We start from the raw sequence: 12,864 nt of genomic DNA, 5'->3' as shown, positions 1-12,864 counted from the left end.
TCCCTAGATCAGCGACCTGGATCTGTGGGGCACGCCCAGGGCCCTGCAGGCCACATCCAGCTGTGAGAGGGCTTGCTCAGCCTGGGGCCAGAATCCAGGGCTGGCCAGGGCCATGGGGACCTGATTCCATTAGTCTTTGTGTTGAGACTGGTGGGGGCTCAAGTCAACCCAGCCCCCACAGAGCCTGGGCCCAATCAGCCCAGGTACCTCTGGTTTAGGGCCTGGTGTCCTGTGCAGGGTGTCCTGCCCTCTAGGAGTGACAGTGGGCGGAGGCAGGGCACAGTGGTTCCTCTGATTCACTCACCTGCTCACACACTGTCAGGGGCTCCCTGCCGTCCCTCCTCCCTGCAACCCCTGGGTACTCTATGGGACACCCAGGCTTCTGATGGGAGCAGGGTATCCAGAGAACCCCGGGGAGGCTGATCATGTCCCACAGGGGGTAGCTAGATTGGGTCCTTGCTCGGGGCCGATGATGTGGTGGTGGATGGTGTGGGGGCATGGGTATGATGGTGGTGGAATGTGGGGAATGGTGTAGGGGGGATGTTGGGGTATACTGTGGTTGGGTATTGTGTGAGTCTGTGTGTGTTTGAGGGGGATGGGGTAGGGGCGATGCCATGGGGGATGATGAGGTAGGGGGATGGTGTGGGTCTGGGGAATGGGGGGATGGCGTGGGGGGCCGGCAGACAAAGGGCATCCTCTTTCTCTAAGATGTACACAGAGACGTCTACAAATAAAGGTGACCCCATTCTGGGGTTTGTTGTAACACCTGCCCCTGTGGACCCATGTGGTGAGTGCAAGGCCCTGGCTGTACCAGGGGCATTATCTGGGGGTCATCATAATATGTATGTTTTCAAATTGCAAATTGTCTCAAATTAAATGCACAGAATTTAGAAATATATAAAACACTGAGAGTGGGTGTCACTCTGAACCGTCTGACCCTCATGGGATCAATGTGTGTCCTGCTCCAGCCGCGGACATGCCGCACGGCCCCCAGGTCCGGTTCCTACCCCCCATGTCTCACACCCCATCCCCTGCTTCTCAGGGGGCCGTCCCTCTCCCCTTTGGTGTTCAGCTCCCATGGGAACCTCTGGAGGCCCCATCCTTGTGGCTTCCTCATCCCTGAGGCCCCGGGGGGGTGGTGTGGTCATCCCCATCACCCTACCATGGAGCCATGTGTTGTTGGCTGCTATTTCTCCCCCTGGCCTCAGAGGCCCCGTTTACCTTACCCAAAAGCCTCCGAGGCCCGGAAGCCCCCTGGCCCAGCAGCCTCACCCGTCCGCCTAGCAGTCCTAAAACATGATGTGGTTGCTGAACTTCCTGATGACGTCCAGGTCTACCTGCGTGATGTCCCTGGAGGAGACCAGGGCATCCTGCTTCATTTCCTGTGGGAAAACCGGGGAGGAGGAGCAGGCGTCAGGAACAGAGACCCGACCTGTCACAAGGTGCCGTGCTGGGCAGGGAGCCCTGGGGCCACCATGGTAGTGTGTCCGGCCGAAACCTCTTTCCTACCTCTGGGAGGCCAGGGAAGGCGGGAGTGCCCACCGTGCCCGTGGAACCTGTGTGACGGCCTGTGCCCAGCTGTTGTAGGCAGGGAGGTGACTGAGTTTCACCCTGGGTGGGAGGGGATAGGGTTTCAGTCAAGGTGGGAGGGGACATGGGGTGTTGTGCGAAGATTGCGAATCCGAGAAACCACTAAGGAGCTGACACCAATGCAAACACACAAGGGTTGATTTCCAAACTCGAGCTTGCGACCAAGTACACCCAACACAGCGGAGCAGGGACTTGGACCCCGAGGTGGGTTTTAACTTAGTTTTAAGGGCTTGTCTCGGGGTCCTCCAAAAGGGCTGGAGCAATTCCTCAAGTTCTGTTTACATTTTGATATGGGGCCTTCAAGGGTATTAAGCTCTGCTCTCATTCTAATAGGCACTTCCAACCCTTGGCATGGGCTCGGTTTCATTCTGTTGTGGGGCTTTCAAAGACATTAAGCTGTAAACTTTGTTTTTTTCCTGTAACTGAAATAATGTAAATTTCAGCTCTTCTTCACAGGGGCCTGGGATGGCTGGACTTGTACGAACACTGAACTTAAAGTAGAAAGGCCTTCATTTTCTCGGCCTCTTTGCATTCCATCCCATCCTATCTAGCGCTTTCCCCCTTCCCCGGAGCTCCTAAGAGAGCAAATGACCTCAGCTTGGCAGCGTGTGTTGGGGGACAGGCCCAGGGATTTGGGATCAGGAAGACCTGGCTCGTGGGCGTCCCAGCTGTGCAGCGGGATTCCATGCTGCAGACTCTTATTCCCTAAGGCTATCTAGACAACTGAGTTTGTATATAGAAAAGCTCTCCTTTATCTTTAAAAGATGAAAAGCGAGTCAAAGTGTTTTTACTCTGGCCATCTAATTGCTCAGATTCCAATCTGAGACATATTTCCTGTTAATAAGGATAATTTACTATCCGTAGTACTATGGTTAAAATATTCTGACACAAGTAATTCAGAGGGATGAGGGTTTCTCATCTCTTTCTTCACAGCTCAGTCACTCATCAGGAAATGCATCTTTATGGATTTGGAAAGAACTGAGAGTCATTATTACCAATGGTCCGATTATTTTGTGAAGGATTCTTCCCTGAGATTCTTCCCCTGTTTCAACTGACACTGAAACACTGTGAACTCTTTTGAAGACAAATGTCAAGGAAATAAATGTTATGCATTGATAATTTTAAATGCACTTGCAATATGGTGTCTATTATACTAGAAGTATTTTTATCTTATTTTTGCTATTTATTATCTGTTCCTGCTTTTCAGGTTGAGGAGGCATTATACGTGTTCATAAGTGTCTTTCTTTCCTTCTGATCTAAAATTCTTACTTTGTTTCCATCAAAGGAACTCTTTAAGAATAAGGCAAAAGTTAATTCAACGATTCTTAAAATGTCTTCACACTTGGAGCCTGATTCATTTAAGTCGATTTTCATAATAAATCTTATTAATTAGGAAAAAAACAAAGATTTATAGAGAAATTGAGAAGATACTACAGTGCATTCACATGCACTTGCTCTCAATTTCTCCAATTATTGATATCTTATATTACTACGGTACAAATATTAGCTAAGGAATCAAATTTAAAATAGTCGCATTAACCAAAGACCATAGTTTATTCAGATTTCCTTAGTTTTTGCCAAGTTACCATCCCTCATATCACATTCCATTTGTCCTCCTGTTTTCTTAGGCTCCTCTAGATTGTGACAGTCTTTCAGCCTTTCCTTGTTGTTGTTGCACTGGAACACTTTGAGAAGTAGACTATTTTGTAAACTTTCCCTCAGTTGGGACATGTCTGTCATTTATCTCATAATTGAACTGTTTTGTGGATTATATACAGAGATATACTGCCATTTTTATTATATCATATAAGGGATAGATACTAACATGATTTAGCAGTCTTGGTATCGATATCGTCACCTTGCTGTGGTAGTGTTTGTCAGCTTTCTCCACAGTAAACTGATTCTTTATTATTATTATTAATTATTATTTTTATTATTATTATTATATTATCAATATTATTTTAACTTTTTCATATTATATTTTGTAGAAGGAAGTTACTATGTGTATTCCACACTTAAGAGTGGGAAGCTATGCTCATGAACTTGACGGTGCAATGTCTGCACAAATTGTTTAAAATTCTTCTACATGGGAGATTTCTCTTCCTTGTGGGTTTGTTTCTTCTGCAAAGATGTTTTTTATTTATTTGAGAGAGAGAGGAGAGAAAAAGCATGAGCGAGAGGGGCAGAGGGAGAGGGAAAAGCATGTTCCTTTCTGAACAGGGAGCCTGCCTTGTGACCTGGATCATGATCTGAGTTTAATGCAGAAGCTTAACTAACTGAGCCACACAGGTGCCACTCTTTCTTTCTTTCTTTCTTTCTTTCTTTCTTTCTTTCTTTCTTTCTTTCTTTCTTGTTTTTTATAATAATTTTATTCTTGAATTGGTGTTCAATTTGCCAACCTACAGAAAAACACCCAGTGCTCATCCCGTCAAGTGCCCCCCTCAGTGCCCATCACACATTCACCCCCACCGCCCGCCCTCCTCCCCTTCCATCACCCTTAGTTTGTTTCCCAGAGTTAGGAGTCTTTACGTTCTGTCTCCCTTTCTGATATTTCCCACACATTTCTTCTCCATTCCCTTATATTCCCTTTCACTATTATCTATATTCCCCAAATGAATGAGAACATACAATGTTTGTCCTTCTCTGATTGACTTACTTCACTCAGCATAATACCTTCCAGTTACATCCACGTTGAAGCAAATGGTGGTTATTTGTCGTTTCTAATGTCTGAGCAAGGCCCACCTTTTCTCTCTCTTCATCTTCTGAGTCTCCTATGGTATGAATGTTACTGTTTTAATAAGTGACTGACTTCCCTACTTCTGTGTCTGTGGTCCAGAACCTTTCTTGTTTTTAAGGCTTCCACTTGGAACTGCATCTCAGTTATAGCATTTGTAACATTGGGCTGACTAGATTTTAGTTGTTTTACTTCTACAGTAAGGGATTCTCTAGTTTTCTTCTGTGCTCTTTTTCTAGCCCAGATGCTATCTTTATAATCATTGTTTTAAACTGTAGTTAGACATCATATATGTGTATTGATGAACTTCCTGGCTGTGAGTAGAACCTCATGTTATTTTATGGAGGTGAATTTCTCCATCTCATTATTTCTTCCAGAAAAGAAAGAAGGAAGAAAAAGAAAAAACAAGAAAAACAATAACAACTTCCCTCCCCCCCACAAAAAAAAACAATAGATTATTTTGGCCTGCTTGTTAAAAGATTCTAAATCCCAAAATAGAAACAATTAAGGTGGTCTGTGGGTCGCGCAGCGGTTTATTGCCTGCCTTTGGCCCAGGGCATGATCCTGTAGACTCTGGATCGAATCCCACGTCGGGCTCCCAGTGCATGGAGCCTGCTTCTCCCTCTGCCTGTGTCTCTGCCTCTCTCTCTCTCTCTCTCTTTTTCTCTCTGTTTGTGACTATCATAAATAAATTGAAAAAAATTTAAAAAAAACACAATGAAGTACCATGAAAGTAAAAATTAGAAATATCTAAGGTACATACATAAAAATTAAAATAAGGCAATTAATAAAAAAAGTCAAAGAAAATGATTGAAAATAGAGCACAAAGTACAAAGGAATCTAGACCCTACTTTCCAGGCAGAGCTGAAGCTCTGCAGCCTCTGTGGTCCGACAACTTAGTGGCAGCGAATGGTCTGTGTGGGTGTGCGGATGGGCCGTGGTGTTGATTGTCAGGTGCACATCTCCCTGGGAGTTGCACCTGCGGGGGCAGAGGCGTGGTGGGCATCAGCGTCTCTGGGCTCCAGCGGGCAGTGCTGTGCTGCTCCCTGAGACCCGGCCCTGATGGGTGGGATGCCGGTGGGGACGCTGGGTCCTCTGGCCCTGGGGCTGAGCATCCCGCCCCCCAGTCTGCTGGGGCCTCCACAGAAGAGCCCCCAAGCCCCCGGGTCTCCGCCTCTTTTCTCAGAACCCTGCATTCACTCGACTTGTGTCCGAGCTTCTTTTGTTTTTGTTTTTGTTTTTTATCTCAGACTGTTGAGCCCAAGATTGCGAATCCGAGAAACCATCAGAAGCCGACACTGATGCAAACACACGAGGGTTTATTTACAAGCTCGAGCTTGTGTCCAAGTATACCCGACACAGTGGAGCAGGGACTTGGACCCCCAGGTGGGTTTTAGCTTAGTTTTAAGAGCTGGTCTCGGGGAACTCCCGAAGGGTGGATCAATTACTAAAGTTCTGTTTACATTTTGATATGGGGCCTTCAAGGGCATTGAGAGCTGTTCTAATAGGGCCTTCCTGCCCTTGGCCTGGGCTCAGTATTTATTCTACTGTTGGGCTTTCTGTGTCCTGACAATGAGCACTCAGGAAGGAAATGACGGACATGACTCCCTTCTCAGGAGCATCACAGAGAATAAATAATGAGACTGAACCAAAGGAGCACAAGACTTGTGCAGTGAGCCATTCCAGGCTCTGGGAGGCCGTCCTGGGCTCGTGGGTTGGGAGCCTCATCTTGTGAAAATGTCCGCAGTTCCTGAAGCCACCCTCTATTTCAATGTCATTCCTGTCAAATCATGGTGGCAGATCCTATAAAAAAAAAAAAAGCATTCGGCTCCTGACCTCACCTCCGGTCCTGATCACGGGGTCGTGAGTTCTAACCTTGGGCTGGTCCATGGATGAGGCCTGACGCCTACTTAAGCAAACCAGACCCACGAGGGTTGGTCCCAGCATAAGGTGAAGGAGCAGAACAGAGTGTCCAGAAGGAAACGTGCTCTGATACAACTGATTTTTTAAAATTAATTTAATCTAAACCAAATTAATTAACATATAGTGTATTATACTTTCAGAGGAAGAATTCAGGGATTCACCAGTTGGATATAACCGCAGTGGTCGTGACATCACGTGCCCTCCTTCATGCTGGTCCCCTGTTATCCCCTCCCCCGCCCCCTCCCCTGCAGCAACACTCAGTTTGTTTCCTATAATTAAGAGTCTGTATTTCCTGCATCTGTGTTCATCTTATTTGTTTTTCCTTCCCTTCACAGATGTTCTGCTTTGCTTCTTTAATTCCACCTATGAATGACACCACAGGGTCATTCTGTTTTCCGAATGACCTATTTCACTTAGGATGATCCCTCTAGTTCTATGCATGACATTGCAAATGGCAAGATTTCCTTCTCTTTGATAGCTGAGTACCATTCCTCTTTCTATGACCATCATCTATCTCCCATCCTCTTTATCCCTCATCTGCCACAGGGCACCGAGGCTCCTCCCACAGTGTGGCAATGTGGACCCCGCTGCTGTGGACATTGGGGTGCAGTTGTCCCACGTCTCACTGCATCTGTATCTTCGGAGTGAGCTCCAGGCCGTACACCTGCTGGTCGCAGGGCGACTCTATTTGCAACTTCCTGAGGAGCCTCCATACTGTTTCCAGGGTGCCTGCAGCAGCCCACGGTCCCGCCCACAGTGGAAGAGGGTTGAGTGAGTTTTACAGGACGTGGTAAAAGTCTGGTCCACATTTCATTTCGCGTCCTTTGGGCTCCAATTCTTTCTCCTTAAGTATTTTTGGGGAAGCCGGGTGTTGGGCTCTTTTTCAGGCAGATGTTTCTGAAGATAACAGGCCACAGCTAGAGCCTGGAAGGAGGCAGAGGTTGGCCCAGAGACGGGCACGCTGCCTCCTGCACAGCCTCCTGTAGCGACTGAGCATCCCGCAGTGGGTGCCTGAGCCCAGGCACCGCCCAGGGGGCACGCATGCACAGTAGGCCTCCTTTGCCTGCACTAACAGGAGCCAGCCTGTGCTGGGGAGGCCTGAGGAAGACGTGGGGACACATCCACGTGGATGAGCCACAGCCTCCTCAGAAACTACGCAGAGTCTTCAGGGGGATATTGGGCAGCGTTCATGATGACAGGAGCCTCAGTCTCTTCAGGACACACAGTGAGGCTTCAGGAAGATGTGAGACAACATCCACCCTGACAAGAGACCCTGGGCCACTTTCGGCCCTGCGGGGAAGCTTCAGGAAATTGTGGGCCCGCACCCACCCTGACAGGAGCCCCTGGGCTGCCTCAGGACCCGCAGGGAGGCTTCAGTAAGATGTGGGCCTGCATCCACGCTGACAGGAGCCCCTGGGCCACCTGAGGACATGCCTGGAGGCTTCTGAAAGATGTGGCGCTGTGTCCACTCTGGCAGGAGCTAACTGGCTCCTCAGGACATAAGTTGAGGCTTCTGGAAGCTGGGGGCAGCATCTAAAGTGACAGGAGCCCCAGCCATTCAGAACCTGCGGTGTCGCTTTGGGAGGACGTGGGGCCACGTCCACACAACAGACGCTGATGTCCTCAGGACACCCGGTGTAGTCTTCAGGAAATATGGGGATGCGTCCATGCAGAAAGAAGACCCCAGCCTTGTCAGAGCCTGTGGTGAGGCCTAAGGAAGATGTGGATGCTGAATCCACACTGACAGGAGTCTCCAGCCTCCTCAGGACACACTGTGAAGGATCGGGATGATTTGGGGCCACGTCCGTGCTGACAGGAGCTCCCAAGCTCCTCAAGTCTTATGGTGAGGCTGAGGAAAATGTGGGGCCATGTCCTCCTCAGGACCTGCACTTTGGCTTCGGGACACATGAGGCTGCGTCTAGGCTGACAGGAACCCACAGCCTCCTCAGGACCCACTGTGAGTTTTCTGGGGGACGTGGGTCCGTGTCCAGGCTGACAAGAGCCTCCAGCATCCTGAGAACCTGCTGTGAGGCTTCCAGAGTATGTGAGGCATAATCCAGGTTGACAGGAGACCCGGGTCCTCAGGACCCGCTGACTATGACTCAGGAACACGTGGGGCCACGTCCCCACTCACAGGAGCCCGGCTTCCTCAGGACCCCCTGGAGGACTCTGGAGGCACCGTTGGGGGCCATGTCCATGTCAGAAGGGACTCCTCAGAACCCTGGGTAAGTGAATGGGTAGAATGAATGGTAAGACAGGGGAGGGGAGGCAGTTGGTGGTTAGTCTTAGGTTAGATGTTAGGGGTTAGTGATTATGCTTATGGTTACGGATTAAAGGTTAGGGTGAGGGATAAGGGTAAGGTTCAGTTGTTAGGAGCTAGGATCGGGGTTTGGATTAGGGACAGGAGTTAGGGTTAGGGTTTAGACTTTAGGGATTAGGGCAGGAGGTTACGAGTTGGGGTTTGGGGTATGGTTAGAATTAGGTTTAGGCTAGGTTTGCAGTTGGGGTTAGGGGTTAGGGTGTGAGTTAGGGTTAGGGGTTAGGTTTAGGGTTTAGAGTTAAAGTTAGGGCTAGGTTTAGGGTTAGGGCGAGGGTTAGTTTTAGGATAGGGGTTAGGGCTAGGGTTAGTGTTAGTGTTTGATTAGGGGTTATGGTTAGGGTTAGGTCAGGGTCAGGGCACGGTTTTGGAAAAGGGTAAGAGAGGGTTAGGCAGTGGGTTAGGGATTTCTTTTAGGATAGGTTTAGGGTACACTTTGGGATATGAGATAGGATTAGTATTAGAGGGTTAGGGTTAGGGTACAGGTTAAGGTTAGGAATAGGATTTGAGTACATTAAGATAAGGTTAGGGTTAGAGGTTAGGGTTAGGGTTAGATTTAAGGTAAGGGTCAGGGTTAAGGGTTTAGAATAGGTTTAGGAGTTAGGGTGAGGGTTGGCAGGGAGGTTCAGTGAATGTGTTTCGGTCTTGGGGTTTGGGTTTGGTTTTTGATTAGTGATAGTTCTTGTTGAAGGGTTATGTTAACATTAGACTTAAGTGGAGGGTTAGGCTTATGTCTGTGTATGGTTAGAGTTTGTGTCTGGGCATGTGCCTGCACTGGGACTCCTAGCATCTTGGGCAGTTTAGTTTTATGCACTCTATTTAGGTTTTGGGTTCAAAGATAGCCTGACTCCACCAAGTCAGTGGTCTCCCCAGAGAATCAAAATCCATGCTTCTGCTGGGGTGAGAATAGGCATGGCAGGATTCTCCTGAGCTGAGCTAAGGAGGGGATTTGTGGCTCTAAAGACTCTTTGTTTGGATTTTCAGTTGCCTTTCTGACTTTATCTCTTGTGTGCACATGTTTCCTCTATACTCCCAATTATTATTTTAAAGATTTATTTGAATTCCTCTTTATAAACACAGTATGATGTAGTTTCAGGTTTACACATAGTGATTCAACCCTTGAATCCAACGCCTGGTTCTGGTCAGAGGTGACCTCCACTATCCCCATCCCCTGATTCCCCATCTCCCCTCCTTCCTCTGGTATTTATTAGTTTATTCACTGTGGTTAAAATGTGTTCCTTGGTTTGCATCTCTCATCCCTCCCTTGGCCCCTTTGCCAGTTTGTTTGGTTTCTTAAAATTCACATGTGAATGCAATTGTATGGTATTTGGTATCTGTCTTTCTCTGACTGACTGAGTTCATTTAGCATAGGTCCCTTCCACTTCTCCCACGTCATTGTAAATGGCTTCCTTTCATCCTTTCTGATGACCAAGTGATGTCGCAGTGTGTATATTTACCACATCGTCTCTGCCCATTCATCTGTCGATGGACATCTGGGATGTATACACAGTTTCGCTGTTGTTGATAATGCTGCTACCAACACTAGGCTGTGTGTTCCTCTTCAAATCTACTAAACTACTTTTGAATCCTCAGGGTAAATACCTAGCTGTGCAATTTTGGTATCGTAGGGTAGCTCTATTTTTAACTTCTTTTTTTTAAGTTTTTTTGTGATAGTCACAGAGAGAGAGGCAGAGATACAGGCAGAGGGAGATGCAGGCTACATGTATTGGGTGTCCGATGTTGGATTCGATCCCGGGTCTCCAGGATCACGCCCTGGGCCAAAGGGAGGTGCCAAACGGCTGTGCCACCCAGGGATCCCCTATTTTTAACTTCTCGAGGACCCTCCAGACTGTTTTCCACAGTGGCTGCACCTTTATGTATTCATGAGAGACACAGAGAAGCAGAGGTATAGGCAGGGATAAATGAGGCTCCATGCAGGGAGCCTGATGTGGGACGTGCTCCCCCAGGACCCCGGGATCATGACCTGAGCCAAAGCACATGCTCAACCACTGAGGCACCCAGTAGCCTTGCTGATTCAATTTCTTTCCTAGTTATGGTTCTGTTCATATTTTCTATTTCTTCCTATTTCAGTTTTGCTCGTTTACACATTTCTAGGGATTTGTCCATTTCTTCCAGTTCTCCCAGTTTGTTAGCGTATAATCTTGCATAGTATTCCCTTATAATTGTCTTATTTTTCTGGTGTTGATTGAGATCTCTCTTCTCTCATTTGTGATTTTATTTATTTATGTCATTTCTCTTTTCTCGTTGATAAGGCTGGCTAGGGCTTGATCCATTTTATTAATTATTTTGAAGAACCAGCTCTTAGTTTCGCTATTCCATTCTACTGTTTTGTTGTTTCTGTATTGTTTATTTCTGCTCTCATCTTTATTTTTTCCCTTCTTCTGTAGGCTTTGTTTGCTATTCCTTTACCAGCTCCTTCAGGTGTAGGGTTAGGTTGTGTATTGGAGACTTCTTGTTTCTTGGGGTAGGCCTGTATTGCTATGTACTTCCCTCTTAGGACTGCCTTTGCTACATCCCAGAGGTTTGGAGAAACATGTTTTCATTTTCATTTGTTTTAAATTTCCTCTTTAATTTCCTGGTTGCTCCATTCATTCTCTAGTAGGATGTTCATAATCTCCACGTATTTTTGGTCTGTCCAAATTTGTTCTTACTGTCGACTTTGAGTTTCATAGCCTCATTGTCCAAAAATGTATATGGTGTGATACCAACCTTCTTGTACCTGTTGTACCTGTTGAGGGCTGATTTGTGGGCCATGATATGATCTGTTCTGGAGAATGTCCCATGTGCACTTGAAAAGAATGTGTATTCTGCTTTAGGAAGAAATGTTCAGACTATATCTGTTGAGTCCCTGTGGTCCAGTGTGTCAAGGCTGTTGTTCCCCTGTTGATTTTCTGCATAGATGATCGGTCCATGACATAAGTGGGTGTTAAAATCCCCTATCATTGTATTATTATCAGTGTGTTCCTGTACGTTTGTTGTTAATTGGTTTGTATATTTAGGTACTCCCATGTTGGCAGCATAAATATTTAGTTGTTTGGTCTTTTTTTTTAATAAATTTTTTTATTTTTATTTATTTTTATTTACTTATGATAGGCACACAGTGAGAGAGAGAGAGAGAGAGAGAGAGGCAGAGGCACAGACAGAGGGAGAGGGAGAAGCGGGCTCCATGCACTGAGAGCCCGATGTGGGACTCGATCCCGGGTCTCCAGGATCGTGCCCTGGGCCAAAGGCAGGCACCAAACCGCTGCGCCACCCAGGGATCCCAAATTTATTTTTTATTGGTGTTCAATTGACCAACATACAGAATAACACCCAGTGCTCATCCCGTCAAGTGTCCCCCTCAGTGTCCGTCACCCATTCACCCCCACCCCCCGCCCTCCTCCCTTTCCAGCACCCCTAGTTCATTTCCCAGAAGTAGGAGTCTTTATGATCTGTCTCCCTTTCTGATATTTCCCACACGTTTCTTCTCCATTCCCTTATATTCCCTTTCACTATTATTTATATTCCCCAAATTAATGAGAACATACAGTTTGTCCTTCTCCGATTGACTTACTGCACTCAGCATACTACCCTCCAGTTCCATCCACTTTGAAGCAAATGGTGGGTATTTGTCGTTTCTAATGGCTGAGTAATATTCCATTGTATACATAAACCACATCTTCTTTATCCATTCATCTTTCGATGGACACCATGGCTCCATCCGCAGTTTGGCTATTGTGGACATTCTGCTATAAACATCGGGGTGCAGGTGTCCCCGCGTTTCATTGCATCTGAATATTTGTGATAAATCCCCAACAGTGCAATTGCTGGGTCGTAGGGCAGGTCTATTTTTAACTCTTTGAGGAACCTCCACACAGTTTTCCAGAGTGGTTGCACCAGTTCACATTCCCACCAACAGTGTAAGAGGGTTCCCTTTTCTCCGCATCCTCTCCAACATTTGCGGTTTCCTGCCTTGTTAATTTTCTCCATTCTCACTGGTGTGAGGTGGTATCTCATTGTGGTTTTGATTTGTATTTCCCTAATGGCAAGTGATGCAGAGCATTTTTTCATGTGCATTTTGGCCATGTCAATGTCTTCCTCTGTGAGATTTCTCTTCATGTCTTTTGCCCATTTCATGATTGGATTGTTTGTCTCTTTGGTGTTGATTTTAAGAAGTTCTTTATTGATCTGGAAACTAGCCCTTTATCTGATACGTCTTTTGCATATATCTTCTCCCATGCTGAAGGTTGTTTTTAGTTTTGGTGACTGTATCCTTTGCTGTGCAAAAGTTTCTTATCTT

The 12,864-nt window shown here is 46.7% G+C and overlaps 1 protein-coding gene across 9 annotated transcripts in view; it reads left to right on the top strand.

The window, feature by feature from the left end:
- Window positions 1-12,864, top strand: part of LOC144281356 (uncharacterized) — a 687,780-nt gene that overhangs the window by 632,613 nt on the left and 42,303 nt on the right. For 5 of the 9 annotated variants that reach the window (XR_013349946.1, XR_013349947.1, XR_013349944.1 and 2 more), the window contains 2 exons: window positions 5,575-5,710; window positions 6,794-8,472. Coding sequence is in view for 5 of the 9 variants with exons in the window: in XM_077844327.1 (XP_077700453.1) it covers window positions 5,575-5,710; window positions 6,794-7,041 (384 nt within the window). In the remaining 4 variants the exon portion in view is untranslated. The remainder of the gene's footprint in view (window positions 1-5,574; window positions 5,711-6,793; window positions 8,473-12,864) is intronic. The other 4 variants (XM_077844325.1, XM_077844326.1, XM_077844324.1 and 1 more) reach the window with 1 other exon arrangement.

Source organism: Canis aureus, chromosome 12, assembly GCF_053574225.1.
Source record: "Canis aureus isolate CA01 chromosome 12, VMU_Caureus_v.1.0, whole genome shotgun sequence".
NCBI classification, from domain to species: domain Eukaryota; kingdom Metazoa; phylum Chordata; class Mammalia; order Carnivora; family Canidae; genus Canis; species Canis aureus.
Note: the sequence above shows the minus strand (reverse complement) of the source record. Positions and strands in the feature narration are given on the sequence as shown.